Source organism: Zootoca vivipara, chromosome 1, assembly GCF_965207765.1.
Source record: "Zootoca vivipara chromosome 1, rZooViv2.hap1.1, whole genome shotgun sequence".
NCBI lineage: Eukaryota > Metazoa > Chordata > Lepidosauria > Squamata > Lacertidae > Zootoca > Zootoca vivipara.
The window spans coordinates 114,649,946-114,677,610 of NC_142582.1; the positions used below are offsets into that span (position 1 = coordinate 114,649,946).

The 27,665-nt window shown below is 41.5% G+C and overlaps 1 protein-coding gene across 2 annotated transcripts in view; it reads left to right on the forward strand.

Annotated features, from left to right (window-relative positions):
* The first annotated feature begins 804 nt into the window (after positions 1–804).
* The window catches only part of PPP4R4 (protein phosphatase 4 regulatory subunit 4), an 80,709-nt gene continuing 53,848 nt past the window's right edge, over positions 805–27,665 (forward strand). For both annotated transcript variants that reach the window (XM_035106785.3, XM_088655343.1), the window contains exons 1-2: positions 805–2,288; positions 3,271–3,344. In XM_035106785.3, the coding sequence (XP_034962676.2) occupies positions 2,169–2,288; positions 3,271–3,344 (194 nt within the window). In that variant the 5' untranslated portion in view covers positions 805–2,168. The remainder of the gene's footprint in view (positions 2,289–3,270; positions 3,345–27,665) is intronic.

Consider the following 27,665-nt stretch of genomic DNA (forward strand, 5'->3'; position numbering starts at 1 on the left):
GCTGGTGTTTTGTTTTTTGTTTTTTTGGCAGGGGAGGCCCAAGAACACAAGGAGGCCCTGCTGGATCAGGCCAGTGGCCTATATTTTGACTACGTATTTTGTTCTGTGAACTGCCCTGAAACCTCTGGGTATTGGCATATAAATTCAATAAAGAAGAAGATCTGGTCCAGCCTCCTGTTCTCACAGGGCCCAACCAGACCTCCCAACGGGAAGCAGGGCCAATACATTTTGGCACCCGAGGCAAACCATTGTGAGGCCTGTTGTAGAGGTGGCATGGCTGGTGTGCCTCCACAGCAGTATGATAAGGGGCCAGATTTGGCTTTCACAGAGTGTGCTGCTGTCCCTGTGTGTGCCAGCGGGGCGATGCTGCCCTTGCAGAGCCGAGCCCCCCTGAGGACATCACCTCACCTTGCCTCACGGGTGGGCCAGCCCTTGGTCTCTGAACACGTGACCATACCCCCCCCCCCAGGGGGAAGAGCGCAGCCAACCAACGGCCAGCAGCCGTGGATTAAAAAAGCTGTTTTATCCTTCACCACCTGAAGCGGGGCGAAGGGGTTTACATTGCGCGTAGCAGGCGGCGGCGGCTAGTTTCCTCATGAGGCGGGCCCATGTGCCAAACGGGAACGTCAAGTTTACCTCAGGGAGAGGGGTGGAAAACAACAAATTAAGCAGAAACATTATATATATGATGTGCCTTGACCGTCTTTCCGGGCGCGTTGCGATATTGGCGCGCCCGGGTCGGCCCTTTTTGCCCCTCCGGGGCCTCTGTAGCGGCTTCGTTGCCCTGGCGACGGGCTCGGCGCTGCCACACTGCCCGCGGAGGCGAAGGCGGCTCCGGCTCCCTCGCCCCTCGGCACGGGGCTCCTCGAGTCGCGGGGGAGGGAGCGCGGCGCCTCTGCGAGCTGCAGGGCGAGGGAGAGCAGGCAGCCCGACTGGGCCCATGAAGCCGCGTCCCTCGGAAGGGCCCTGAGTGGCCCTGCATCTCCCGGGGTTGGCATCCGGCCTTCCCGGCTTGGTGCTCTCTTGTCTCTCTCTCTCCGCTCGCGGAGCCCCATCCTGGCCCGTCACCAAGAGGGGGGCGGGGGAATCACTGCGCTTCGGGGGCGGCGGGAAGGCAGGAGAGCCGCTCCTTTGGCGGGGGTGGCAACGCACCGCACTCTCGGGCTTATATGTATGATAGAGTGGTTGCGTTTCCCTCCGTAAGCGGGCCCTCCAAATCCATCATCCGCGCCCCACAAAAAAAGCTATAGATCATTCGCCCACCTCCCCGTTCTGCCACCCAAACCACCTCGTTTCCCCCCGGGAAATCTTCTCCCTTGTTATTGGAGCATCTAGGAAACGGCGCCTGCCTTCCCCAACCCTTCTTCTTGCGGGGGTGCAGGTCTCTCTAATCCGCACGCCCCCTAAATTCACATTTAAAATACAAACCAATAATCCCTTGCACTCGTTCGGGGAAGAAGTTGTCGATTTCTCCATCCCCCCCCCAATTGCAAAACCCTCTTCAGTGTTAGCTTTCAGGTGGGCACCTGCCCCCATCTGTCCTGGAGCAGGGCATCCCAAGATCTGCCTCCTTTCCTGGGCCAAAGAGGAGAAAAGTTGCAGCCTCAGATCCGCCTCCATCCCACCCCCACGCCTTGCATTTCCACCCTTAGCGCCCCCACTAAAAGAGAGAGAGAGAAAAGCAAGCAGGAGCGAAGTGAAAGGAGGGCGTGCGTATATGCGTATGTGTGGAGGAGGTGGAGGAGGAGGAAGGGAGATGTTGGTGTCTCCTTCTCCCTGGAAACGCTGGAGGGACTGAGGCGAAAGTGAAGCAGCAGGAGTGAAAGTTTCCTTGCCGGAGCCTGGGCTGCGTGGCGAGTGATGCTCTTGGAGCAGCAACGGCGGCGGGCTGTGCTGGTGCCGCATTGTGTTTGCTGAGGCTCCTCCTGGGCGGTGGGGGCTCAGTAGCGTCCTACGAAGAGGAGGAGGAAGCAGCAAGAGCAGCAGCACCAGAGCAGCCTCTATTCGCCCACCTCCACCAGTGCATCCTTTTAAGACGAGAAGAGGGTGTTTGTTGCCTGCTTGCTCTCTCCTCTCTCTCTCCCACCCTCTCTCCTTTCTGGCCTCAGTGCAATGTGAAGCTTGCACACAACCCTGGTTTGTCAAAGACTGGAGTTCCAACCTAGTACATGCATCCGATAATCATCTTCTCCTACAAAATGGATTTTAGCCAGAACAATCTATTTGGTTATATAGAAGATCTGCAGGAACTTACAATTATTGAAAGGCCAGTACGCAGGAGTCTAAAGGTATACCTCTCTCTCTATATATATTTATAACTGTACTTTCTAATCAAACTGCAGTTATTTTGGATTGGAATCTATTAAACAAATGGTGCTACTATTTGCTATATGTAGGCTCAGCTTGTTTTTACAAAGAAAAGATAGTTTGCACAGATAAGGGCATTAAATCATGTCATCCGACAGTAGAATTATTTCAGAAATGGGGTTTTAAGCGTGAGGTGGGGGACGAAATACTAGATACAAACTGCTTTAACTTGAATTAGGTTTTGTGATTATATAATTTGGGATCTTTTCCCATTCCTTTCTTTCAGGATGTAGTTTAATAAAAGGTGTGTGTGTGTGTGTGTGTGTGTGTGTGTGTACTATTCCTGATTTTTAAAAAGTGTGCTACCTAATTTTTGAAATGTTATCAGAGATTCTGAGTATTAAAAACCAAAGGCCTCAAAACCCTGGAACTGTTTATAGACTTCCAGGAGACTGTTCCAGAGAAAGTGAGTTAAAAAATACAGCCTTACCGGTACATTCTGATTCAGAAACTGAGGAAGGGGACAGCTACAGACCACATGTTTTGCATGCACAAAATCCTAGCTTCAGTTCTTACTGTCTCTAGTTAGCAGGTTCAGGAAAGACCTTTACCTAAGAGCTTGGAAAGCAGGTGCTAGTTGGTATAGATCATATTGAGCTAAATGGATCAATGGTCTGACTCATACAAGACAGCTTCATAACCAATTAAGCAGGAGTACTTGAATTCATTTTCCATTGGCATCTTTTTAATTTCATGTACTCTGATTTAACTTATTTGTGTTTCAAGCTGTACAACATAATTAACAGCATCATCCTAGGCATAGTCACTCAGGAATAAGTCACAGTGATCTCAATGATTAAGTATTTTTATGTACCGGAGAACTTGGGGTGGAAGTAGTTGTTAACAGATTCAAGCATGGACTTGAGATGTTAATTATGTTAATTTGTGTTTCACACTTGACAGACACCAGAAGAAATAGAGAGATTGACAGTTGATGAAGAACTCAATGATATTGAAAGGGCTGTATATCTACTCAGGTATTTCTTCAGATAATGTTGTAGAGGGTTTTTTAATGTTACTTTTTATCTAAATGTTTCCATCTCCATGCTTCATGTTTTTTTAAAGGTTTTTTTAAGGGTTTTTTTTGGAATAACACCATGGAAGAAAGTTTAAATTGTGTGATGGTAGCATTTTATTTATTAAATTTGTATAAGGCCCTTCCTGCATGTAGTAGCATGAAGAAAGGATGGTCATGCACAGAGGCTTAGCTACTTTCTATTAAGTTGGCTACTTTCTGCTATGGTCCTTCCCTGTGATGAGTTGGGCTGCTATTTTTTCTTTTTGAGGGTCACCAAATTGTGTGGTGGTATTAATAAGATTTCACACTGACTAACTCCATAGTACAACTTAATGTTTTAGAGGATTTGTTGTGTAGCACCTGAGAAATGCAGAGATGCAGATAACATTGACACAATCATATCTGGTACCTTTCCCCACGAAATCTGCTTGAAATGCTTACTTAACAAATGTTTAACTGTCTTGAACATTAACTGTCCGAAACATGGGCTTCCTTTGACTTTCATGCAGATGCCATATTTGAAGGAGGTGCTGTTCTGAAAGATTTTCATTTAAACTTGCATTTTTATACAATGCTCACTAATTGAAGTGCCAGCTGTAAGCTTCCTTTCAGTTTGATCAGTTATTTTTAGAGTGCTCCAGAGCCATGTTTGTCTCGTTCTTTAAAATGTGCTCTGCTAATATAATCTATTTGTCAATTTTTAAGCCAGCATTTTTATCTGCCACTTATGCTTCTGATAATAGTTCCTATCTGGCAATAGCCACCATCTTTTTTTTTAATTATCTCACTCACATGTGATTTGGAAGTACTTGCTTGAATTCACCATTTACCTTTTTCAATGTTATCAATAGTATACTGTTCATGCAGATATTGGGTTCCATAGCTCTGGGTGACCTTTGCATTGTTTGAAGACATAAAATAATTTTGTACATTGCTACTACCTCCGCCTCCTTAATATTGTTCCTCCAGTCTGCAAACCACCTCATATTTAATCACTTGCCTGGTCAACTTAGATGAAAAGGAGTTGTATGTAGGAAAGCGAATGGACAGAGGATGGATGGAACACTCCACTACTGCTGCTCCAATCTCTCTTAGCAGGCTACAAACCTTTTAAGAGGCTAGTAACTTTGGGGGGCCTGTTTAAAATTTTTGGTAAATAATGAAAAATTGTTCTTGCGCCATAGTTTGTTATTTTTCAAATGGGAGCCACATTTCATTTCCTTGGGCAGCCAAAAGGAGCTGACCTCCACGCAATCCAATATTTATGTGTCTTGACTGGGTAAGCAGAGATTGGACCAATGTCTGCTCACCAATCACTGTAGTAGAGGCCACTCTGGTGGCTGTCATTGGTGATTCTATGCCTACCCTTAGCGTTTGCACAGTCTGATGATGCAAGGCAGGTTTCTGCCACTTTTTGGGCCTCATATGAATAGAACACTTTGCAAGTTGTCAAAGATGGAGAAAGAATAATGCAATTGTATTGGAAGGTTGCAGGCCTCAATTTTTTTTTGAAACAAAAAGAGTCTCATTAAGATAAGATTTTATAATTGCTGATGTAGCGAGATAATTGCTAAGATATATTTAACAGTTCTTAAGAGTTTAATAGGATTTTTAACTGGTTTTGTATTCTTCTTGACCCCCCCCCTTTTACTATACAGTGGCCCAGTTCACCTGTCATAGTATACTCTAGTTCATGGTTTACTATGAATGCACTTAGTTGAGCTGTTTCTCCACTTCACACTGGGGAGAAACAAACTATGACCTCTAGTTTAGTGTTACAACAGTTACGTCTGATCCTGTTTTGTTCCAACAAACCTTGGTCCCTGTTTTGATTGTAACGTTAAGCCCAAAGCTCATGGCTTGCTTCTTCCTGGCATGAGCTGGGAAGAGGGCGGGGCAAAACAGGAGCAATTTGCTTGTGCACAGTAAGCCATGGTTTATGGCTAATGACATGAAAATTTGGTCAATTTGTAGTCTTGTGTTGGTGGAACACAAATTCTTTCGAGTGTTCATTTCCTTTGGTTAAGGTATGTACATTTGGCTTTTAATTGTTTTCTTATTGAGACATATGGTGAAATAAATAGTGTCGAGTGTCATCAGTGCAGCAACACTAGCATGCTTTTTTTGTTTGGGTAGTCTGTTCTTTGGTGCACCCCCCACCTCTCGCCAGTGATGCCAACCTCTCCTCCTAGTTTTTTCTGTACATTCAGTGGCACATAGAATACCTCTTCCTGATTGACCACATTTTTCAGAACAGGGTTTTCTGTAACAACTGCAACAAATCGGGTTGTGCTTTTCCCCCTATAGACTAGTTTTGTTTGTTTGCTTGTTGTTCTTTGCAATTCTGTTTTCTTCCAGTTAGACATTTATTGTCATATTTCTGGCTGAACATCACCAGCATGTTGTTGGCTTGACTGATACGTGTTCTTTCTTTCTTTTTTTGCTGTATGATTCTCTCCTTGAATCTCTAGCATTATTACATAACTTTCAGACATTATTTCATTATGGGCTGGTTCACACTGTTCCCCAGAACACAGGCTCCACTTATAGTAGGGTGCAAGAATGAGCTTTGGGCAGACATTTCCTCCTTGCCTCTGTCTTGCACATAGGCTTTTAAGAATCTTTTGTAGAATCATAGAATTGTAGAGTTGGCAGGGACTCCAAGGGTCATCCAGTCCAACCCCTTGCAATGCAGAAATCTCAGCAAAAACATCTATGACAGACAACCATTCTATCTCTGCTTAAAAACCTCCAAGGAAGGAGAGACCACAACCTCCTGAGGGTGTTTGTTCCACTGTCGAACAGCTCTTTTTGCGTCAAGAAAGTTATTCCTGATGTTTAGTTGGAATCTTTTCTTGTAATTTGAAGCCATTGGTTTGAGTCCTACCCTCCAGAGCAAGAGAAAATAAGCTTGCTCCATGTATTGTTGTATGCACGTAGGTCCTGCCCATCTACCTATCCCCTTTTTGCAGCACATAGATGACAGGACTACTTTTGTAGACATTTTTAGTTAATTGTACAATGTGCAAATCTGCGAATTGACCCAGGGTGAACAGGTTGCTGTCACTGGGTGCTGTATCAAATAGCAGAGCTTCCTCTTTCTTTCTTTCTTTCTTTCTTTCTTTCTTTCTTTCTTTCTTTCTTTCTTTGCCTTGCAAGTGAAGCCTGCCTCATTTGGACATTTGACCTCCAAACTTTGCTAGTTTCCATTTTATTTTGAAATCTGAAGATTTTTGTGTGAAATGTGTAAAAATGAGTGTGCTTTCTGAATCTGGATTGTAGGGGAAAATGTTATGAAGGTAACCTTTTTAAAAAAATATTTGACAAGTTGTGTCCCAGACAACATGGGAATAATGAGGTCATTTGACTTGATTGGTCAAACCTTGGAACTTTATATTACAGTACTCTGATTTCATGTTTTGTATCAGAGAAATAGGAATAGCATTGAGATACTCAATGACCTGTTCATCCCAGGATCCCATCTCTGACAAAGCCACTTACTTGGTCACCTGTGCCAAATAAGAATGGCTCCAAGGGATCAGGAGTTCTTACACAGCTACCTGTCAGCCTCATGGGTGTAGCCAGGGGGGGGGCAGGGGAAGGCACGTGTCTCCCCCTAAATCAATGCAAATCAATGCAAATCTTAGGTTCTGCCCCCCTAACTAAAGCCTGCCCCCCAAATTCCTGGCTAAGCCCATGGCCACCCCCTTCCCCTTGCACCTGGAAATACTTTTATTAGAAACAACACAGATAGCATGCAAAAGGTATACAAAATGTACAAAGAGACATAGTCAATTGACAGCCAAAATGTTAAAAAAAATTAATTTGAAATATCCAAATTGGGGGATGGGGTTGAAGAGAGAAAATTTTTATATGAAAATGAATCTCTAATAATAATAAAAAGCCAACTATTTGTAAAATATATTCCTGAGAGCATTGCAGACATTATTAATTATTTTACATTTTACTTATTAAATTTATATACCGCCCTTCATCTGAAGATCACAAGACAGTTCACAACATTAAAACGCAAAATACATAGTAAAGCAAAGCAAAAAGCAAGCACAAACCAATAATACCCCTCTCTCAAACACATTTAAAAGGTCATTGAACATTACTTAGCCAAAGAACTGGTTATAGAGAAATGTTTTCGCCTGGTGCCTAAAGATAGGTAATGAACTTGCCCTGGGATATTTCAATTGGAATACTTTTTGCCCTATTCTTTTTGCGCCAAAATTTGGCAATCTTTCCCTAGTTTGCCCCGAAAGAAAGCATTGTGCCTGTGTGTCCTGCCTTTGCAGTTTATTTGCACATGATCAACACATACCAAATTTTCTTGCAAGTTAAGGTGACTTCTGATTTTCCCATTTTTGTCCAGCATTTTGCTTGTCCTGCTTACTCCTTGCAGTTTCTCCTAATTCATACTTATAGCTTACTACTATCCTTTTTGCCTTTTTTCTTTAACCTATCAAAATACCGTATGCTCGGTAGATCAGTATTATTATCCCCATACTGTAAACTAAGGATAGCAATGGGGACTGAAACGGAGATAATATTGGCAACTTCAGCTGAGGTGAGATTTGAATGTGGAACTTTCTGATTCATTGCTTAGTCACTGTGCTATACAAGTGCTGTACTTCATTTTAGGCTTTATTATCCGCCTCTGAAAAGCAGTTCAACATGCAATTGCATTCAACACTTATGATTACTAATGTTACAATGATACAGTGGAACCTCGGTTTACGAACACCTCGGTTTACGAACTTTCGCTTTACGAACTATCCTAACCCGGAAGTTAGTAAACTGAGGTGCCCGAGGCCTACTGAGCGTCCGATGCCTTCGGGGAGGCTGGGCTTCGCTCCGATGCCTCCTGGAGGCCCAGAGCGAAGGCCCGGCCTCCCCGAAGGCATCGGAGCGAAGCCCAAACCTCCCTGAAGGCATCGGAGCGTCCGATACCTTCGGGGAGGCTGGGACTTCGTTCCGATGCCTCCCAGAGGCCGGGGAGCGCTTTCGCGACTGGGCTGCAGCCGCGAAAGTGCTCCCCAGCCTCCGCGAAGGCATCGGAACGAAGCCCTGGCCTCCGGAAGGCATCAGAGCCGGGACTTCGTTCCGATGCCTCCCAGAGGCCGGGGAGCAATTTCGCGGCTGCAGCCCAGTCGCGGAAACACTCCCCGGCCTCCGCAAAGGCATCGGAGCAAAGCGGTTAATCCTTCTAGACGAGGAAAAACACCTAAAGCAGCAGGGCCTTCGCTCCGATGCCTCTGCGGCGGCCTCCGCGAATTTATCGGAGCGAAGGCCCTGCTTCAGGGGGTGGTTTTCCTCGTCTAGAACGGATTAATCAACTTCCCATTACTTTCAATGGGAAAGTTTGCTTCGGTTTATGAACACTTTGGTTTATGAACAGACTTCTGGAACCAATTGTGTTCGTAAACCGAGGTTCCACTGTATGAGCATGTGGTAAGGTAAGAGTCTAAATATCATTCTCCCTGCCCAGTATAGAAGTTCTTATAAAGGAAAGTACACAGACTATGATATTTTCCTATTGTTCTTGAATTTGACTTTCATTTCTTTTGCTTTGTTATCCTGTTCCATATGTATTTAGAAAAGCCACTTTAGCCTCTCGAACCACCTAATTATAACATAAGCTCTAATAGGTCTTGCCTCTTGGGGCTTAGCTTCTGACTTGGGAGAGCCTCAGGACATTTCTTTTTGATGCTCAATACTCCTCTGCCTCCTTTACTGCATTCTCCCCTCCCCTTTAAAATCAAGGTCTTACACTTTCAAAGAATAACATAACCAATGGGTTATGCCTCTTGGGGTATCATGTATTCTTATTAAAGATTGGGGGAGAAACTGTTTGCTGCTCATTATCCTTGTGAGGAGTCATTAGAGCTGCCACTCATGGTAAAAAGAAGAAGAAACCAATGTGCGCATTTATCTAGTCATACATTTTATTGCCTAGGATCATGCCATTCATCTCATGTACCTAATATTCCAAATATGTAAGCCAAATTTCTTCTCTCGACCCTTCAGTGTTCCTCATGCACTTTGAGGCTTTAGTTTGAAGAGGAAATGTGATCACCTGAGGGAAGCGGATGGGGGTGAGGATCTTGGCAAGGGAAGCCTTGTTACTCTTTCACAAAGGTAGCTTTCATGAATGGTTGTGTGTAACAGTGCTGTCAAGGTTTCTACAGCAATTACAGGGTATTCATCAAAAGCTGGAAAAGTATTACGTAAAAGGGAAAGGATCCAGGAGAAGGGCACAAATGGAAAACAGTGACCAACTACGTATTCCTGATAGCCAGCCTAGTTGCCCCAGATTAAGACAATAAACAGAGGTTGCATTTCCCCTTTAAGAGGTGACATTCAAACATGTACAGTGGAACCTCGGTTTATGAACACCTCGGTTTATGAATTTTCGGTTTATGAACGCCGCGGACCTATCTGGAACGGATTAATTCACTTTCCATTACTTTTAATGGGAAAGTTCGCTTCAGTTTATGAACAGACTTCCGGAACCAATTACACCCATGTTTCAGTTTATGATCGCTTCAGTTTAAGTACTCCGCGGACCCGTCTGGAACGGATTAATCCACTTTCCATTACTTTCAATGGGAAAATTCGCTTCAGTTTATGAACGGTTACTCCGCGGACCGTCTGGAACGGATTAATCCACTTTCCATTACTTTCAATGGGAAAGTTCGCTTCAGTTTATGAACGCTTCAGTTTATGAACAGACTTCCGGAACCAATTGTGTTCATAAACCGAGGTACCACTGTATTGAACCAAACTTGATGCTGAACCAAATGTGTTGAATGTAGAAGCACGTATAGATATGCCTTTGCATGGCATTTGGAAATGCATTTATGGCAGAAATAGTACATAAGTGTTGCAAAATACCCACTGCAGCACTTCTGGAAGTTTGTAACACTGGCTATTGAGCTGACAATATTTTGGTCCCTTGGGTCACCTTCTCACAGATTCTACCAGATCCTAAGTTTGTAATAACTCAGGGGCAGCCTTTCATTTTAAACACCCATATTTCATGTTCATTGTAATTGTAACTTTTTGCGCTGAAAATAAATTAATTATTGCTTCAGAACAAATACACTTAAACCAGAGAAGGAGGAGGAGAGAGTGAAGGGCTCATATGGATGTCATGTACACAACACTGAAAGTATTAGTTATGCTGTCATGCAGGCATGCAGATGAAATAGTTAGCTCTGGGAGGAAGAGCAGAGAAAATGTTACTCGTGCTGATGTAGTCGAGCTTTTGGATCAGGAAGCTTTGCACTGATATCAAGCAATGGATGAGTCACTGGCTCAGCGTTGCTTGTCCTGAAATTCCACTGATAATTGTAAACAGTAAAATCCTTCCTATTGTTTTCATTAAGTATCTGTTTCCAGATTATGCTGTGCAGTGAGATATTGCTACTTCTTCCAGTTTAAGTAGTGTGGTGTGTGTGTGTGTGCGTGCGTGCGTGTATACATGCACACAAATGCACACATGGGACCTATGGCAAAATATTGCATTGTAAAGTGCTTGTGTTCAGGATGGCAGCCAGTCAGATTTTTCAGGATACTTCATTCTGCCTTCACTGAGCCCTGGATTTCTGACCACACCCTTAAAAGACACTCAGTATTCTGTGGACATTCAGCATGCTTAGTCCTTATTTGGATGTTTCTCCCACCCCCAGGGCCCCCTCACCCTAATTTTTAAAGATTACATCCTCACTCTTGAGGTTCCCTAAGCCTGCTGCTTCTTCCATCCTATGTGTGAATGGTGCCATTTTGGCTACATGAGAATTGACACTTGGCGAATGAGTTCATTATGATTGTGTGTGGGATGCTTATGTATATACGGTATATTTGTATTTTGGACCACGAGAAGAAAGAACAAGTAGGAGAAATAATATATGAATATATAATCATAGAAAATTATTCTGCATGTTGAATATATCATTTATTCTTATCTCCTTTTATTTTTGATTTGCAGGTTGAACACTGTTTTAGCAGCACATTAAGTACCCTTTTAATGTCACCCTCACTTGTGATGTGCTTAATTTTTTTTAAAAAAACCATTTTGTTTAACATGTCTCTACTACTAGTCAAACTATTTTTTTGTTTTTTGCATATGCTGTAAATTTAATAGATTTAATGATGGTCAGGGCAATACTTCCTTATTCTCCTGATATCTCTAAAATTTAAGATACTTGGAGATAGCAATGAATGATAGGAGAAGCAGAACTCTGCTAGTACCTTTGGTTTTTGTATACCATTCATATTTTCTTTTTTCATATATTTTTAAGTGTGCAGTTCTGCTCTTGGGCATTCCTTAATGCTCATCCTTAACTGTTGCACTGTAGATGTTTTTGTACTGTGATTTTCTTTTCCAGCTGTGGAAGGATGTTAATTCTCTTATTGGAAGTTTTACCAGCTGAGGCCTGTCCCTGTGTGTGTCATTAAGATACTCATAAAGAAATAAAACACAGCAATCTTAATTTTGGAAAATGGTGAATTACAATAAAGTGCAGTAAAACTGACAGTTAAGTTAGATTATCTGTTGGCTGAGATCAGAATATTGGAATTTTAGCGTATGAAAGTGATGAGGGGTCCTGATCCAGAGAAAATTAGTTACACCAAGAGTTCCACTGAAATCAAGGAAATGTTGGCAGTAACTCACTTAAGTCTCACTGATTTCAACATGATTCTAGATTCAGGTAGGTAGCCGTTTTGGTCTGACGGAGTCAAAATAAATTTTTTAAAATAAACAATTGTCCAGCAGCACCTTAGAGACCAACTAAGTTTGTTCTGGGTATAAGCTTTTGTGTGCATGCGCACTTCTTCAGATACACCTGAATATCTGAAGAAGTGTGCATGCACCTGGTGGTCTCTAAGGTGCTACTGGACATTTTAAAAAAATTATTATTTTTTAATGATTTCAACATGGCTTAGGCAGGGCTAATGTATTTGGGATCTGTTCAAGGATATGCATGTCTGTGTAAAAATGAAGTTCCAAAAATGATAAATTAGATATTAGTTTCATTAATTATTGGAGTGTGTGTATGATCTACATTGGACTCAGGTGGCGTTGTGGTTAAACCACTGAGCCTAGGGCTTGCTGATCAGAAGGTCGGCGGTTCGAACCCCTGTGACGGGGTGAGCTCCTGTTGCTCGGTCCCAGCTCCTGCCAACCTAGCAGTTCGAAAGCACGTCAAAATGCAAGTAGATAAATAGGAATCGCTACAGCGGGAAGGTAAACGGTGTTTCCGTGTGCTACTCTGGTTCGCCAGAAGTGGGTTTGTCATGCTGGCCACATGACCTGGAAGCTATATGCCGGCTCCCTCGGCCAATAATGCGAGATGAGCACGCAACCCCAGGGTCGGTCATGACTGGACCTAATGGTCAGGGGTCCCTTTACCTTTACCTTTATGATCTACATATATGAAACCTTTCCATTGGCTTAAATGAGACCTGGGCCTATTCAGTAAATAACCACTTAACACCATTTTTTCATTGCTGTGTTAATATAAGTGCAGCACTTAAAAAAAAAAGAGCTGAGTATGAATCAGCTGTGGCAAAGTCACCTTAAATGATTCACTCATGCTGCAAGAAAGCTCTCTCTGATCTATGGCTAACACCTAATAAAAAATAAAAAAATTCATTCAGTAGCACCTTAAAGATCAGCTAAGTTTTTATTTTGGTATGAGCTTTCGTGTTCATGCACACTTCATACTAGGTTGATGGACTTTCGTGCATGCACATGAAAGCTCATACCAAAATAAAAACTTAGTTGGTCTTTAAGGTGCTACTGAAGGAATTTTTTTTATTTTGTTTTGACTCAGACCAACACGGCTACCCACCTGTTACCTAATAAAAAAGAAAACATGGCAGCTTAGCTTGATATGGTATAGCTTCTGAGAACCTGATCCTGGGCAATGGAGATGGTTCAAAAGGCTGAAATAATGTAGGTGGGGAGGGAATCCTAAACTTAACTAGTGATCCCATTATTTAGCTAAGGTCCAGAAAAGTGGCGGCAACTCAGAGAATGGAAGGACAATAAGACATGAAAATGGTCCTGTCAGGTGGTATTTTGGGAACTGAGAGAATGGTGCTCTTTGACTTTGTCAGAAGATAACAGAAGTTATCAACAGTTAATTTTTTTGATGAATAAAAGCACACACATAGACCCGAAATAACTAATATTTGGAATAGGCTCAAAATATTCTGTAACTTGAACATCTTCATTTGAGGAGAGCATGGAACAGGGTGTGTGTATGTGGCCTGAGTAGGGGTGTGGCTTGGGAAAGAGGCCTGAAGAGCTTTTGGAGAGCTGAAGGGCCACATTCAGTCCCTGGTCCTGAGGTTTCTTACCAATGTCTTTGAAAACCCTTAAATAAGTTGCACCAGTTTATATCCCTTTAAATTAAGATTTGCGTCATGAACATACATGTTTTCAGTGTTGAATATTTAAATGAGCAAATTGTCAATAATGTGGATTGTGTGAAACTTTGTAAAGTTTGGAATGCAGGGAAGTACGGTGTGGTTGTTTCCCCATAGTATCCATATTAACCTCACTCATATTAAATAAACTACAGATCATTCCACTTTAGGCAGATTTTGTGATAATCATTTGTGAAATAATCATATGGCAGCTTCACCAGCTACTACAATTTGCTTGGATCTAGTCAACCCATATTTGTAAGATGACAAAGCAATGCTCATAAACTTTCTATCTTTGTACCATTCTAGGGTGATGTGGAAAAAGTAAGATGTAGATAAAAGCAGTTGCAAGTTTTCTGTACAGTATGTTGGTTTGTACAATTATAGCACAATCTGTGCATGCTGTTAGATCAGTTTGTTGGATAGAAAATGGTTTCTTAAAATTATTCCCTCATGGTAACATAAAATGTGCAATTTTGTGGATTGCACATTTATCTGAAATATGACACACACAGCAGTGATTTACTCATACTTTTGCCTCTGCTGTACGTCACCCCTAAATCACAGTTTCCCCCATAACAGTATAAGCATGACAACTCAGGCCAAGCAATTTGAGGTACACAAAGTGCACCATTAAAATGCACTGCCCTAGCTGGAGCATTCTCTTCTTTGAAGTGCTGACCCATCTTTAACGGAGTGGTCAGGTTTGCATGTGCAGAACTATATGTTCATGAAAGAGTCCCATGTGTGTCCGAAAATGCTCTCAGAGTCACGGAGCTCTTGATTAGTGTGCAAGAGTCCAACTCTAAATTGTTGCCAGCCTCTCATTCCTGTGTCCCTCTGTCATTCCACACAGAGATCTCAGGCTGCTGCTTCTCCACTGGTGGTGGTGGTGGTGGGTAGGGTGCCCACAGGTGTGTGTGTGTGTGTGTGTGTGTGTGTGTGTGTGTGTTGTAAACTGCTTAGAGATTCTGTTTGCATTCAAGCAATATGTAAATTTTGTAACCTAGCCTACCCTGGATATGCTTTTCACATTGATCTGCAGACAGCTCCATTCGTGATAGCATTTTACTTGCAGGCAAAAACTGTAGAAGACATAAAGTCATGATGGAACACTAAATGTTACATTGTATTATCCAGCAGTGCTCCACCTCATGACCAAGATCCTCCTGTAATGTTTACCTGCAAGCAAATGCTGCAAGATTCCCCACAATGTTTATTAATAGATTCCTCAATGTAGGTTCTATCTCTTTTATTGCTTCTTGTACAGTGGGGCTGAGGGAATTAATGAATTGGGGTGGGGGTTTAATTATGACATTTCTTTTTTATTTTCTTTTATAACAAACTTTATAAAAGAAAGAAAAAGTGATGAAAGGAATAGATCATTAAAGCCTCATCAGGAGTTGAAGATAACCAAGGGGTATTAATTACTATTCTCACAACAGGAAGCAATAAAACGAGAAGACCCTACAAGCAGGAAGCTTTTAGTTGAAGGCCTAGAAGCTTCACTAGTGTAGATCATATTACCCTATTGTATTATCAGCCACCTTGTGAAGTAAGTAGGTTAAGGACCAGTGCCTGATTCAAGGTCACGATTGAGTGAGGATTTGAATTCTGACTTTCCTGGTCCAAGTCCAGCACTATGTTTGCTATACAGTACTGGCTTTCAGAATGTTTAAATCATGAGATCTCCCTCCCTTACCTGTAGTTCAAAGGGTACAATCCAGGAAGTTCTATAGTGTGTGCTATTTCTGCATGTTTGAATCTTTAGAACTTTTCAGATTACGATTGCATGTACCGGTACATTGCAGGTATCGTACCCACTGTCCATGACCTTATCCTACATTAATGTAGTGGAAGGTCCAAGTAGAGTCTAAAAACTTAGAACTGTATGCACAATTAGGGTCCTGATAATGCAGAGAGAGACTACACCCGCCCTGTGGAACGCCCTCCCACCAGATGTCAAAGAGAAAAACAACTACCAGACTTTTAGAAGACATCTGAAGGCAGCCCTGTTTAGGGAAGCTTTTAATGTTTAATAGATTATTGTATTTTAATACAGTGGTACCTTGGTTTAAGTACACAATTGGTTCCGGAAGTCTGTACTTAACCTTAAGCGTACTTAACCTGAAGCGAACTTTCCCACTGAAAGTAATGGAAAGTGGATTAATCCATTCCAGACGGTCCGCGGAGTACTTAAACTGAAGCGTACTTAACCTGAAGCGAACTTTCCCATTGAAAGTAAACTTGTAGACTTTATCCTTACCTTCCCCTGAATATGGAGATCAGGAGGAGGGATGGTGCATCCCTTTCCTTCCATTTAATGTGTGAAAAGGGATTCTTGTTTCAAAGTCATGAGCGGAAGGATGAACACCCACACAAGTGTGTTGGTGATTTCCAATTACTTCTTCAGTAAGAAGGAAACAGCATGTCAGCTTGCCTTTAAGGAAATGCTTCCCACTATTTCTAGTACTGTGTAGCTAAAGCTTTTCTAGATGGGAGATATATTTCCTTAATGTTTATAGAATTTTCTTTAATTTTAAGATTGTGAGTGGGGTTTTTTCTGTTAGCAAACAGCAATTAAAGCTTGAACTTGGTGAAATAAACTCTGGGGGAAAAAGAAAGAAGTTACCGGCGTACACTTGATTTGGCAATGTCTCAAAATAGCCATTTGTCTGAATTATTCCATTCTTGCTGGCAGTTCTTTCGTCAGAAAACAAAGGAGTAAGAAACTTGGATTGAGCAAACTGATCTTGATAAACAAGGTTACTATGATACATAAGGTAGCTACAGTAGCATGCAGCCAATTCTTGTTTTTATTTAATCATAGTTAAACAACAGTGGGCTAATCATGTTGACTATCTAATGGTAAATTAAATAAACCATTGAAATGTAAGGACTCTCTTCTTTAAAACAGAAGTAGTAGGAAACCTGTGTAGAATTAGCCCATTAAATAATTCAGACACAAGCTTTGTGGCAGGTAAAGGCCAGTTTGTAACTAGATATCTGAATGAAAACAGCAGCAAATTAAACTAAGTGTATAGAGTGCGTTAGTTTTGGTTCCAGACAACTGAGACAGACAATGTAAGTAAGGTGAGATCTTTTGTTCTAAAGGTCTTCTAGCTGTCGAAGTGGAGGTGGACTTTCCCAGCAAGGTGTGGAGAGTTGCCAGAGTGGCTTCAGATTTCTTTTATTTCTTAATTTTTTTATTGACATGAACAGCTTAAAACCAATAACAATCAAAGCATAATAAAACATTAAAAGTTCATAACGGGTAAAAAATAAAGAAGCAGCAGCAGCTGACAAAACCCCCAATTCCCAAACCTTGTGAATAGTAGTAGTGATATTAATATAAAAATAGTAACAACAACAACACCTTTTCACCTGTCTCTGAAAGAAGACACGTGAGGCCGACAAATGGGCTTCCCAGGCTCTTGGGGGGGGGCACTATTGAGAAAGAATCTTTTGACCTCCCTCAGTGTCTCACTTGGGCCAAGTCAGACAAACAGAAATGATGAGATTCTTTCTGGATAGCACCACTTTTAGGCTTTGTGTTTTCACTACAGCACCATTAGTGCATACTATCGCTTACAGAGTATCATAAACCTAGCAACTCCCCTATGAGAAAAGATTACACTGTTTGGGGCTTTTAAGTTTAGAAAAAGGTGATGTTTGTTTTTATATGAGGAAGTGCTCATTTATGCCATCAGACACCTGCAACTAGAAGAGCTGCATGGTGTGCTATTTCTGCCCATTTTAAATGGCTGCTGTCTTCCTGCCAATCTGTTTACCTGGGTCCAAATGTGAACTGTGTCAGAGAAATAGTATGGCTCCCCGCCTTCCTGTTGGGGAGGCTCAAACTGTCCTAGGGTGTATGAAAAGTTCTGTTTTGTAAAACCATATTGAGGAATGAGTGAATTAAGTTAAGACCTTTATTTTGGTATGAGCTTTCGTGTGCATGCACACTTCTTCAGATATGGTATCTGAAGAAGTGTGCATGCACACGAAAGCTCATACCAAAATAAAAAACTTAGTTGGTCTTTAAGGTGCTACTGAAGGAATTTTTTTATTTTACTTCGATCCAGACCAACACGGCTACCTACCTGTAACCTTAAGTTAAGACCTTAATAGACATTGTAGATTGCTATAGCACCCTGTGGCTTGGTTAAATAACACAGCAGGGCTACCCCACCTTCTTTGTACATTACAACTGCAATGTAGATTGCAGTTTGGTGTTTGCAGGAGTATTATGGCATTGTGTAAAGGGTGAAATGTGACTAGCACCTGCTTTCCATTACTAGGAATGTTCTAAGATGCTTGTGTGGGACCCAGGTGGCGCTGTGGGTTAAACCACTGAGCCTAGGGCTTGCTGATCAGAAGGTCAGCGGTTCGAATCCCTGCAATGGGGTGAGCTCCTGTTGCTCGGTCCCAGCTCCTGCCCACCTAGCAGTTCGAAAGCATATCAAAGTGCAAGTAGATAAATAGGGACCGCTCCGGCGGGAAGGTAAACAGCGTTTCCGTGCACTGCTCTGGTTCGCCAGAAGTGGCTTTGTCATGCTGGCCACATGACCCGGAAGCTGTCTGCGGACAAAATGCTGGCTCCCTCGGCCTATAGAGCGAGATGAGCACCGCAACCCCAGAGTCGGACACGACTGGACCTGATGGTCAGGGGCCCCTTTACCTTTAACCTTTAAGATGCTTGTAGACTGATAATTTCTTGAGTATTAGGTATGCCTGCTCAGATTGCCATGAACTCAGAAACTTACTGGTATGTTGACCCCTGTACTGATCTCTGCTAGCCATAACAGACTGGGGATAAGTGGAAATAATGTAGGCAGCACAAGGGGAGAAAAAAGATTATTGTGAAATTGCCCCATGCTAGCTGGAACTTTTTTCCTGGCACCTTTCCCTGGCTTTCAGGTTCAGGCACGGGAATTTCCTATCAAAAGAAATTGGGGGGGGGGGGCATCTTTGGAGAACCTCTGATAGAGCATGCAGTATTGGGCAAGATGGACTAATGGTCTTGTGTGTGTATGTGTTCCTGGTTGCTCACATATGCGCATGTGCCAGCCCCCAGAATCTCAGATTCATATTTTCATATAACAGAAAACACATTTTTCTTCTGCAGAAAATGTTTCCTTTATCAGATGAAATAAGACTGTACCTGTATTATTATTATTATTATTATTATTATTATTATTATTATTATTATTATTATTTCATATGCATATCTTCCATGGGTGTTTCTAATCTCTTTGTGTAGAGAATGTAGTGGCAACTATGCCCAAAGCAATGTCTAACTTGTAACGTTGTAATCTCCTAAAATTTTGATAACAAAATGCTAACAGCAGATTAGTAACAATTCACACTGGTTGAAACTGATGTTATAACTCTCTGCTATCAGTACTGAAATTAGCAGTTGGGTTGCTGCCACAAAGGCAATGATACGTATCTGCAGTTCTTTTTTGTCTTGGCAACTAGTGTACTCTGGAGATGGAGAACTGAAATCCTGGAAGGGAAGTTGATGTTGACTAATCACTGATGCCGTATGCTGAGTCTTCTCAGCTAATGGGTGAATGACATATCATGTCTTAAAAAATGTGGTTCCTAGAATTCTAATAGGTGAAACAAAGAGGATAGTAGCAATGAACAAATAATAATATTCTGGAGATCCCGAGTCATAAGATGGCTAGATTGGCCTCTACTAGAGCCAGGGCCTTTTCAGTACTGGCCCCAACCTGGTGGAATGCTCTTTCCCAGGAGACCAGGGCCCTGCGGGATTTGTCATCTTTCCGCAGGGCCTGCAAGACAGAGCTGTTCCGCCTGGCCTTTGGGTTAGACTTAGCCTGACCCCTGTGTTTTCCTCCCTCATGGCTTGGATTTATGGCCTACTTGAAATGAGGCTGCACTTTAAATTTTAATACTGTATTTTAATCTGTATTTTAATTAATTGTTTTTATGTTTTATTGTAATTCTGTTGGTGTCAGCCGCCCTGAGCCCGGCTTTTGACTGGGGAGGGCGGGGTAAAAATAAAAATTTATTATTATTATTATTATTATTATTATTATTATTATTATTATTATTAAAGAACTATCAAAGAACATGGTATCATTGAAGAAGTTGTACATAAAATACAGTAAACCCCAGCACTCCCAATTCAGTTTCTATAATAGCTCTTGATATTGTTACAGGCTGCTCCAATCTTTGCCAACTGATGCGAGATTCCAGGGGTCTTGGCACTCAACCAGATTTGTGATTCCTTCAGAAATTAGGCACAGGAGACACTGCAGTGTCTTTATGAAATATGGTTTATTTACAACCTGTGTCTAAATGGAGAGATATCCCAGCATTCACATTTACTGAATCTAAGAATTTAGGGGGCTTTAAACCCGGGTGGCGCTGTGGGTTAAACCACAGAGCATAGCCTAGGGCTTGCGGATCAGAAGGTCGGCGACTGGACCTAATGGTCAGGTGTCTCTTTACCTTACCCCCACAAAAAGGCCTCATAACAATATATACATATGAGAGGGTAAGCTAAGGGTCTTTGCCACAACAGGGTGCTTGCTGGAGACTTCACATTCTCAGTTTTGTGAAAGTGTCCAACGTGTTTAACACCTGGGCTACTGTAGTGGTTAGAAATTTGGTAGAGTGTTAGCCAGGGCATGGATATCATATACCATACTATTCTGTGTATAAGACGAGCATTTTATTTAAAAAAACATGTCCCAAATTGGGTGTCTTCTTATACATGGATAGTGCATAGTTGGAAGTTGGGATTGGTTTGTGCTGCAAGCCGGAGATTGCCAGCAGGTATTTGGCATGTTATTGGTGTCTGCGGCAAGGGCTGTTGTTGATTGGCTGTCACTGCGGCACTAGGGTGGGCGATTGGTGGCTTTTGGTGTTGCGGGGACAGACGATAGGTGGCTTTTGTGACGCGTGCGAGTGGTAGCGTAGGTCAGGCGGGTGAGCGATTTTTGACAACCCCCCCTAAAAAAGCTCAACAAGTCTTGGCCACTGCCCCCCAAAACTCAACCACTTAGGGCAATCTCCCTCCATTTTCTTAATTTTGCGTCCCCAAAATAGGGGGCATCTTATACATGGGGGCATCACAGAAAAATAGTATGTTAAGTATGGTATGGTAGTATGTTAAGAATTGGAATGATAACCTAAGGAAGAGGAATAGTGGCGGGAGGAAAGGGAGATGCTTTAAAAGTGGTTGTGGGCCTCATCAAGCATTGGAGAGTAATATTTTACATACATACTTTCAGCAAAACATTTCCTTTGAAGACAGTAGGACACTCTGGATCCCTTGCCCTGCGTTTTACCTTTCATTTATTGTTCATTGCCACAAGAATCTAAGCAGAGCCCTTCTGGATCAGAAGTATCCATTTAGCTCAGCATTTCAATTGAAACACTACTCTGACCTGAAAACCAAAGCAGGCAAACAGTGAGCACAGTCATGCTTTTGATTTGTACAAGAGATTTCTTTTTTTAAGTACAGAAGGAGCCCATTGTGCTAATTTCAAAGCTGTTTCTTCAAAAGAAGTCTTCACCTGTTCTTGAAGTCCCTAGTTTTTCTTTGTAATATAGCCAGACATCCATAAGTATTCACATCCACATTAGTTCTTAAAACTGGCTATTAGTTTATGTATGTTCCTGGATGAGCTTCCGCCACTTTTGCTTTAACCACTTGACCCTTTGTGGTGATCATTGTAGCCTCTATATTGTTTTACAGTGGATGTGTATCAGAGTAAGTGTTTTGTAAAGGAAATATCCATAAACGAATCAGTATGAGGCATTTGTAGCTTGATACCATTGGTACAAACTGAATGGAACAAATAAATGTCCATATTTTGCTATTCTTGCCATTTGCGTTTTGCAGTCACAAGTGATTGACCTGGTAGGAAGGAATTTGATTGTGTTTAATACTTTGTTCGTAGCTATGTGAATTAAATAAACTAGATATGAAATGTACATTATGACTCAAATGCTTCTAGTTGTCCAAAAACTTTTCTGTTGTGTAATCTGCTGAATCACCATTAGCAAGCTACTGTGTCTGTGCATTTGAGCCTTTATTTGCAAAACAACAAAAACAGAACCACTAGTCGCTGATATTATGGAGCAAACCTAAGTTTTCATCAGTGTCAAATATCCAAAAGAAAGATATTCTTGCTTTATTTAACCATGACCTTCCTAATACCTTTTAGAATTTAGTGAGAATTTATAAGCTGTTTCCTATATTAGTTTCCAAACCAGAGTAAGGAAACAGAAATATAGAGCTTGTTACAGTTGAACACAGGCACACTGCATGGATATACCGTATGCAGAAGAGTCCTAGTGGCCTTATTCCTTGTTTTCCTACCAATGTGAGAGTATTGATTTGAATAGTAGGGAAAAGGAGATTTATACATGTGTTCTGTATCCCATGAATTACTTGTGCTCCACAGCATGAAAACCTCTGTATGTGTGTGCTATGCTTGTCCTCGACTGAATCCATAATATCAGGGGAAGCTCCCTGCAATCTGGGCTTCCCAACACACATATATCTTAACAGTGCCGACATTTATGCTGATTTATAGTTCTGGTGGTTATTAGTGTGTTTATGTACTTCTGTATTGCAGCTTATATTGTACCCCACCCAGACCTCTGATGAAGGCTGTACATATGACTACAAATATTATCTATGTATTTAACCCAAATACTATTTGGGCAAAATAACTTGGTGGTGCATTTGTATATATTTCCCTTAATTAAAATTCACACTGTGTAGTACGTGTGTGTGTGTGTGTGTGTGTGTGTGTGTGTGTGTGTGTGACTTCATATGCCTCATCTGTATGCACTGTTGGTGTGTGAGTATCTACTCTTGGGTTTTCATTTATTTCTGCAGCAGAGTTCTTTTTGTTGTTTAGTTGTTTAGTCGTGTCCGACTCTTCGTGACCCCATGGACCAGAGCACGCCAGGCACTCCTGTCTTGCACTGCCTCCCGCAGTTTGGTCAAACTTATGTTCGTAGCTTTGAGAACACTGTCCAACCATCTCGTCCTCTGTCGTCCCCTTCTCCTAGTGCCTTTCTGTAAGAGTTCTTTTTACAGAAAAGTTTTCCTGCACCTTCTACTTCTTTACAGCAGCAACAGCAGCATTCCAACTGTATCTTAGTGAAATTACCATTACAGGAATAAACACCATTTGGTTCTCAGAGTCTTTATTATTTACAAAACTTTACATTGGTCATTAATAAAGAAAAAAACAAATAAAGAAACATAATCTTTTCCTCCTTTTAGCCATCCGGCCAGAGACCCAATGCTGACTCATTCACATACAGTACTCATTTACACTGACCCCAACTTAGTTGATCGCATGCCCTGATAAGGACACCTGTTCCTGGGGATTTTTTTCTGTTGCCTAGCAACTTGTTCAAGGCCATTTACAAGTTTCTTCTAGAATATTCCAACAGCCCTCCTGACTTGAAATGCTGCCTTGAACATCTGGTATCTCCCCCCCCCCCGCTTTTGTTCAGTAAGTCCCAATTCCATAGTCAGCATTTGAAATTTTACAGCGGTCAAAGGCTTTGTAAAAATATCTGTAGTCATAAGCTCTGTGGAACAATACCTGAGGTTGATCCACACTTTTAAAAAGCAATATTTCACATGTGCATAGTGTATATCTAAGTGTTTTGTTTTAGGTCTACATTTTCCTGATTCAGTCATACTTAAACATAATTGATTATCCCCAAATATCATTACAGCTTCTGGAAAATTTAAATGTAGATCATTGAAAAGTTGTTTGAACCATTCAACCTCATTACAAGCTAGAGATAGGCTAATATATTCTGCCTCAGCACTTGATACTGCTACCAAACTCTTTTTCTGGAGTACCACTCAATGGAAGTTTGTTTATACATATATACAGTCCCAGATGTGGGCTTTCTATCTGTAGAAGTCCCCCAATCTGTGTCAGTATAAACACAGAGATCACCATAACTTTGTTTAAATAATTTAAGCTTATAATGAATGGTTCCTTTAAAGTATCTTAAAACACCATTCATTGCATTCCAATCTTGCTGTGTTGGCTTGGACAATTTTCTGCTAAGTATGTTAGTTGCATTTGATATCTCAGGCCTGGTTATGTTTGCTAAATAAAGCAAACTTCCAATTACACTTCTGTATTTGTCAATATCCTCAAGTTCTTTTTCATCATCTTGCTTTTAATATTCTAGAGTCATTGGAGTAGCAACTGGATTACAATTCTCCATGCCATTTGACTCCTGCAGAGCCTGAATTTTACTATTTGGGCTAATCAGAAAAGAGCCTGATCCATCTCTGTCTATTTGCATGCCTAGGTAATTTGCCTGTAATTTGCTACCGGTAGAAGTTATATTTTTCTATTTTACATTATCCAGTCACCTGTTCCAACTAGTAAAAGTTCACAAGCTGGGTGTTGCTCAGTGGTTAATAAATTAAAAAGGAGAAGAAAAAGAAGCAAGTTAACATAAAAAAATAATAATTGTCCTTAGCACGGTAAAGGTAAAGGGACCCCTGACCATTAGGTCCAGTCATGACCGACTCTGGGGTCGCGGCGCTTATCTCATGTTATTGGCTGAGGGAGCCTGTGTACAGCTTCTGGGTCATGTGGCCAGCATGACTAAGCCACTTCTGGTGAACCAGAGCAGCGCACGGAAATGCCGTTTACCTTCCCGCTGTAGCGGTACCTATTTATCTACTTGCACTTTGACGTGCTTTTGAACTGCTAGGTTGGCAGGAGCTGGGACCGAGCAACGGGAGCTCACCCCATCACGGGGATTCGAACCACCGACCTTTTGATTGGCAAGCCCTAGGCTCTGTGGTTTAACCCACAGTGCCACCCACTGCTGTAGGCTTTTGTGTGCATGCACATGAAAGTTTATACCAAGAAATTTAGGTGGTCTCTAAGGTGCTACTGGACAGTATATATATATATATATATATATATATATATATATATATATATATATATATATTGCGACTACGTCAGACCAACACGGCTACCTACCTGAAGAAAGTCAACATTATTCTAGAAAAGAACACAATATGTATTACAGTGTTCCTTTACCCTTTGTGTCTGAAAATTTTAAAGTACAGTCATACCTTGGTTTTCAAACAGCTTAGTTCTCAAACGTTTTGGCTCCCGGTTTGCAAACTATTTTTGGAAGCCGAACGTCCAATGGGACTTCTGCGGCTTTTCCAGTTGGCTGCAGGAGCTTCCTGCAGCCAATCAGAAGCCGTGCTTTGGTTTCCAAACATTTTGGAAGTTGAAAGGACTTCTGGAACCGATTCCGTTCGACTTCCAAGGTACGACTGTATTGTAAATTGATCTTGATTTTCTTGTTTTATCTACCGTATTTGTACACCACTTTGATGATGATGATACAATAAAGTGGTGTATAATTTCTTATGAAATAAATAAAATCAGCTGGACTCCAGCTTAGTCTGTAGGAGTGGATCCCTTAGAACCTACTTTTAGAGATGATGGAAGGTTGACTGAAACCACCCGCCATTATTGTTGAGAAGGCAGTTCTGGATAAATTCTGTCTCTTGGATATTAAACTGTCCAATCCCTGACCCACTGACCAAGTTTACATATCATGTTAAACTTTAGTGAAATGTGCAGAAGCAAGAAGGAGCTGCCATGAGCCTTAGTCTCTTGTGGTCCCCCTCACTTTTCTCTTACAGCCAGAAGGAAGATTTCAGTAAGCTTTTGCTTTGTTGAATCTTGCCTCCCCTTGTCCTCTGCATCACGACTTGTGATTTATAATAAATTCTGGTTAATTTAACAACCGACGGTTCAAAGTTTACTTGTTTTGAAACTGAGCTTCTTATAAACAGATCCCTAGCCCAGATGACATAACAAACTGCGATTTGGGGAAAGTGTTGTGTGTGTGTTGGGAAGCTGTTGAAGTCCTCTTCCTGGCTAACTGGTTGGAGGCGAGTGCACACAAGCTTGAGGCTTGTGCTGGCTCCTTCCATACCATGCACATTTCACTGGATGCCAAGTTGCACCCTAGCCTGTTTTGTAACATAGGTTTAACAGTTGTTGATGTAGGTCTGACTGTATATAAATTTAAATTTCCTATTGGTCAGTGGGAAAGAAAATCAAGGGGTAGCCACCAACAAGTGCCATCAGCTGAGATCAAACCATGGACGGAAGGAGTATTGGACACATGTGTGCTCCTCTCCTGTGCTGCCCATGACTCATCTATGTTTCTGCCCTGTTTTGCCTTGCATATATGTTTGGTGGTGAAGCCGCTCAGCCAGCAGAATGACTCTGCTAGCATATCTCTTAACTGTGGTGTCATATCTTGTATTCCTCTAGTGCAGGGTTTCCCAAACTTGGGTCTCCAGCTGGTTTTGGACTACAGTTCCCACCATCCCTGACCACTGTTAGGGATGATGGGAGTGGTAGCCCAAAAACAGCTGAAGACCTAAGTTTGGGAAACACTGCTAGTGTATTGGGACTTCTGCCAAACACTAAAACCTTCTTGTTCAGTGGTTCTTGAGAATCTGTACCTCATGTCATGCACTTTGCTGATTAAATTATTGTTTCTTTGCATATGAGTAGAAACAATAGTTCTGAAGCAAAAAAATTATACTGTACTTCCTCTTTAGGACTTCTGAGTAGACTTGGCAAGGATTGTTTGAGCCCTAACAAAGATGATTGATTGGTTGTGCCCATGTTTTGGAAGAAAATAGGTTTTTAAAGTTGGTATTGGTCACGGGGACTTGCTTCATGCTAATGACAGTTTCCTAAATATATTTTGAGTTGGAGGATCACAGTTAATATGCACACTTGAGTTGCATGAAATCAGTAATTTGCATATCTTTCTCATGAATATGCAAGTTCCTGTTCTGTGAATGCCTTGTACTAATTCTATCGCACTCTGATAATAGTAACCTTTAATTGTGAAAAGCTTTCAGTAACTCATGGAAATTTTTACTATGTGGGTCAGAATATTGAGTGCTAATAATTCGTGGTGAATTTGGGCTCCATTTTATCTTGAGATTTCTTATTTAAGTCACATATTTAAATGTATCTTTCAAATCACAAGGGATTAGGAACTAGCTTTTTTATATTTTATCTATAACAATAGTGAACTGAATCCTTACAAAGTCTGAATGGCCCTATCCATAAACAAGAGGGAGGTATCAAAGGTTTGCAGAAGTACAAAAAAACCACATGCACAGCCCTTTAGAAAAAGGCCCAAAGTGGTAGAGGACATGAAAGACAGCCCAGTGAGGACTGACCATGCTTAGTGGGCTTAGGGTGGTAGTGAAATGGAGTACGTATCCTGCAAAAGGGCATGAACATTTCTTGCTGAACAGGAGCACTCCAAACCACAGCATTTTGTTGCCATTTCTACTTGTATTAACTCAACATAAATATTAAAATCTTGACAGATTGAGCTCTGTAGGTAAATGAGACTCTGGTTATTATGATTTGTGGAATTGTTGTATTTAAAATTGATTTTATCTTATATTTCTGCATTGTTTGTCCTTTTTTTGTACACCGCTTTGGAATTTCTTCATATGTTAAAGCAGTTTATACATATTTTAACACAAATAATCATACTGCTGTTGTCAGGATTCCAGTGAACTTTCAAGTTGTTCAAAAGATATTTGGAAGATTGCAGATAATATATATTGACCCCAGCCATGTGAAAGGACTTTTTGATGTACTGTGGGGAGTCTTGTCATTTGTATCCTTTGTCCCACTATATTTCATGATGCACAACTTGTACAGATTAGGGCCCACTGAATTCAACTGGAGTTGCTCCCAAGTAATTTAAGAATTGCAGCCATACTATT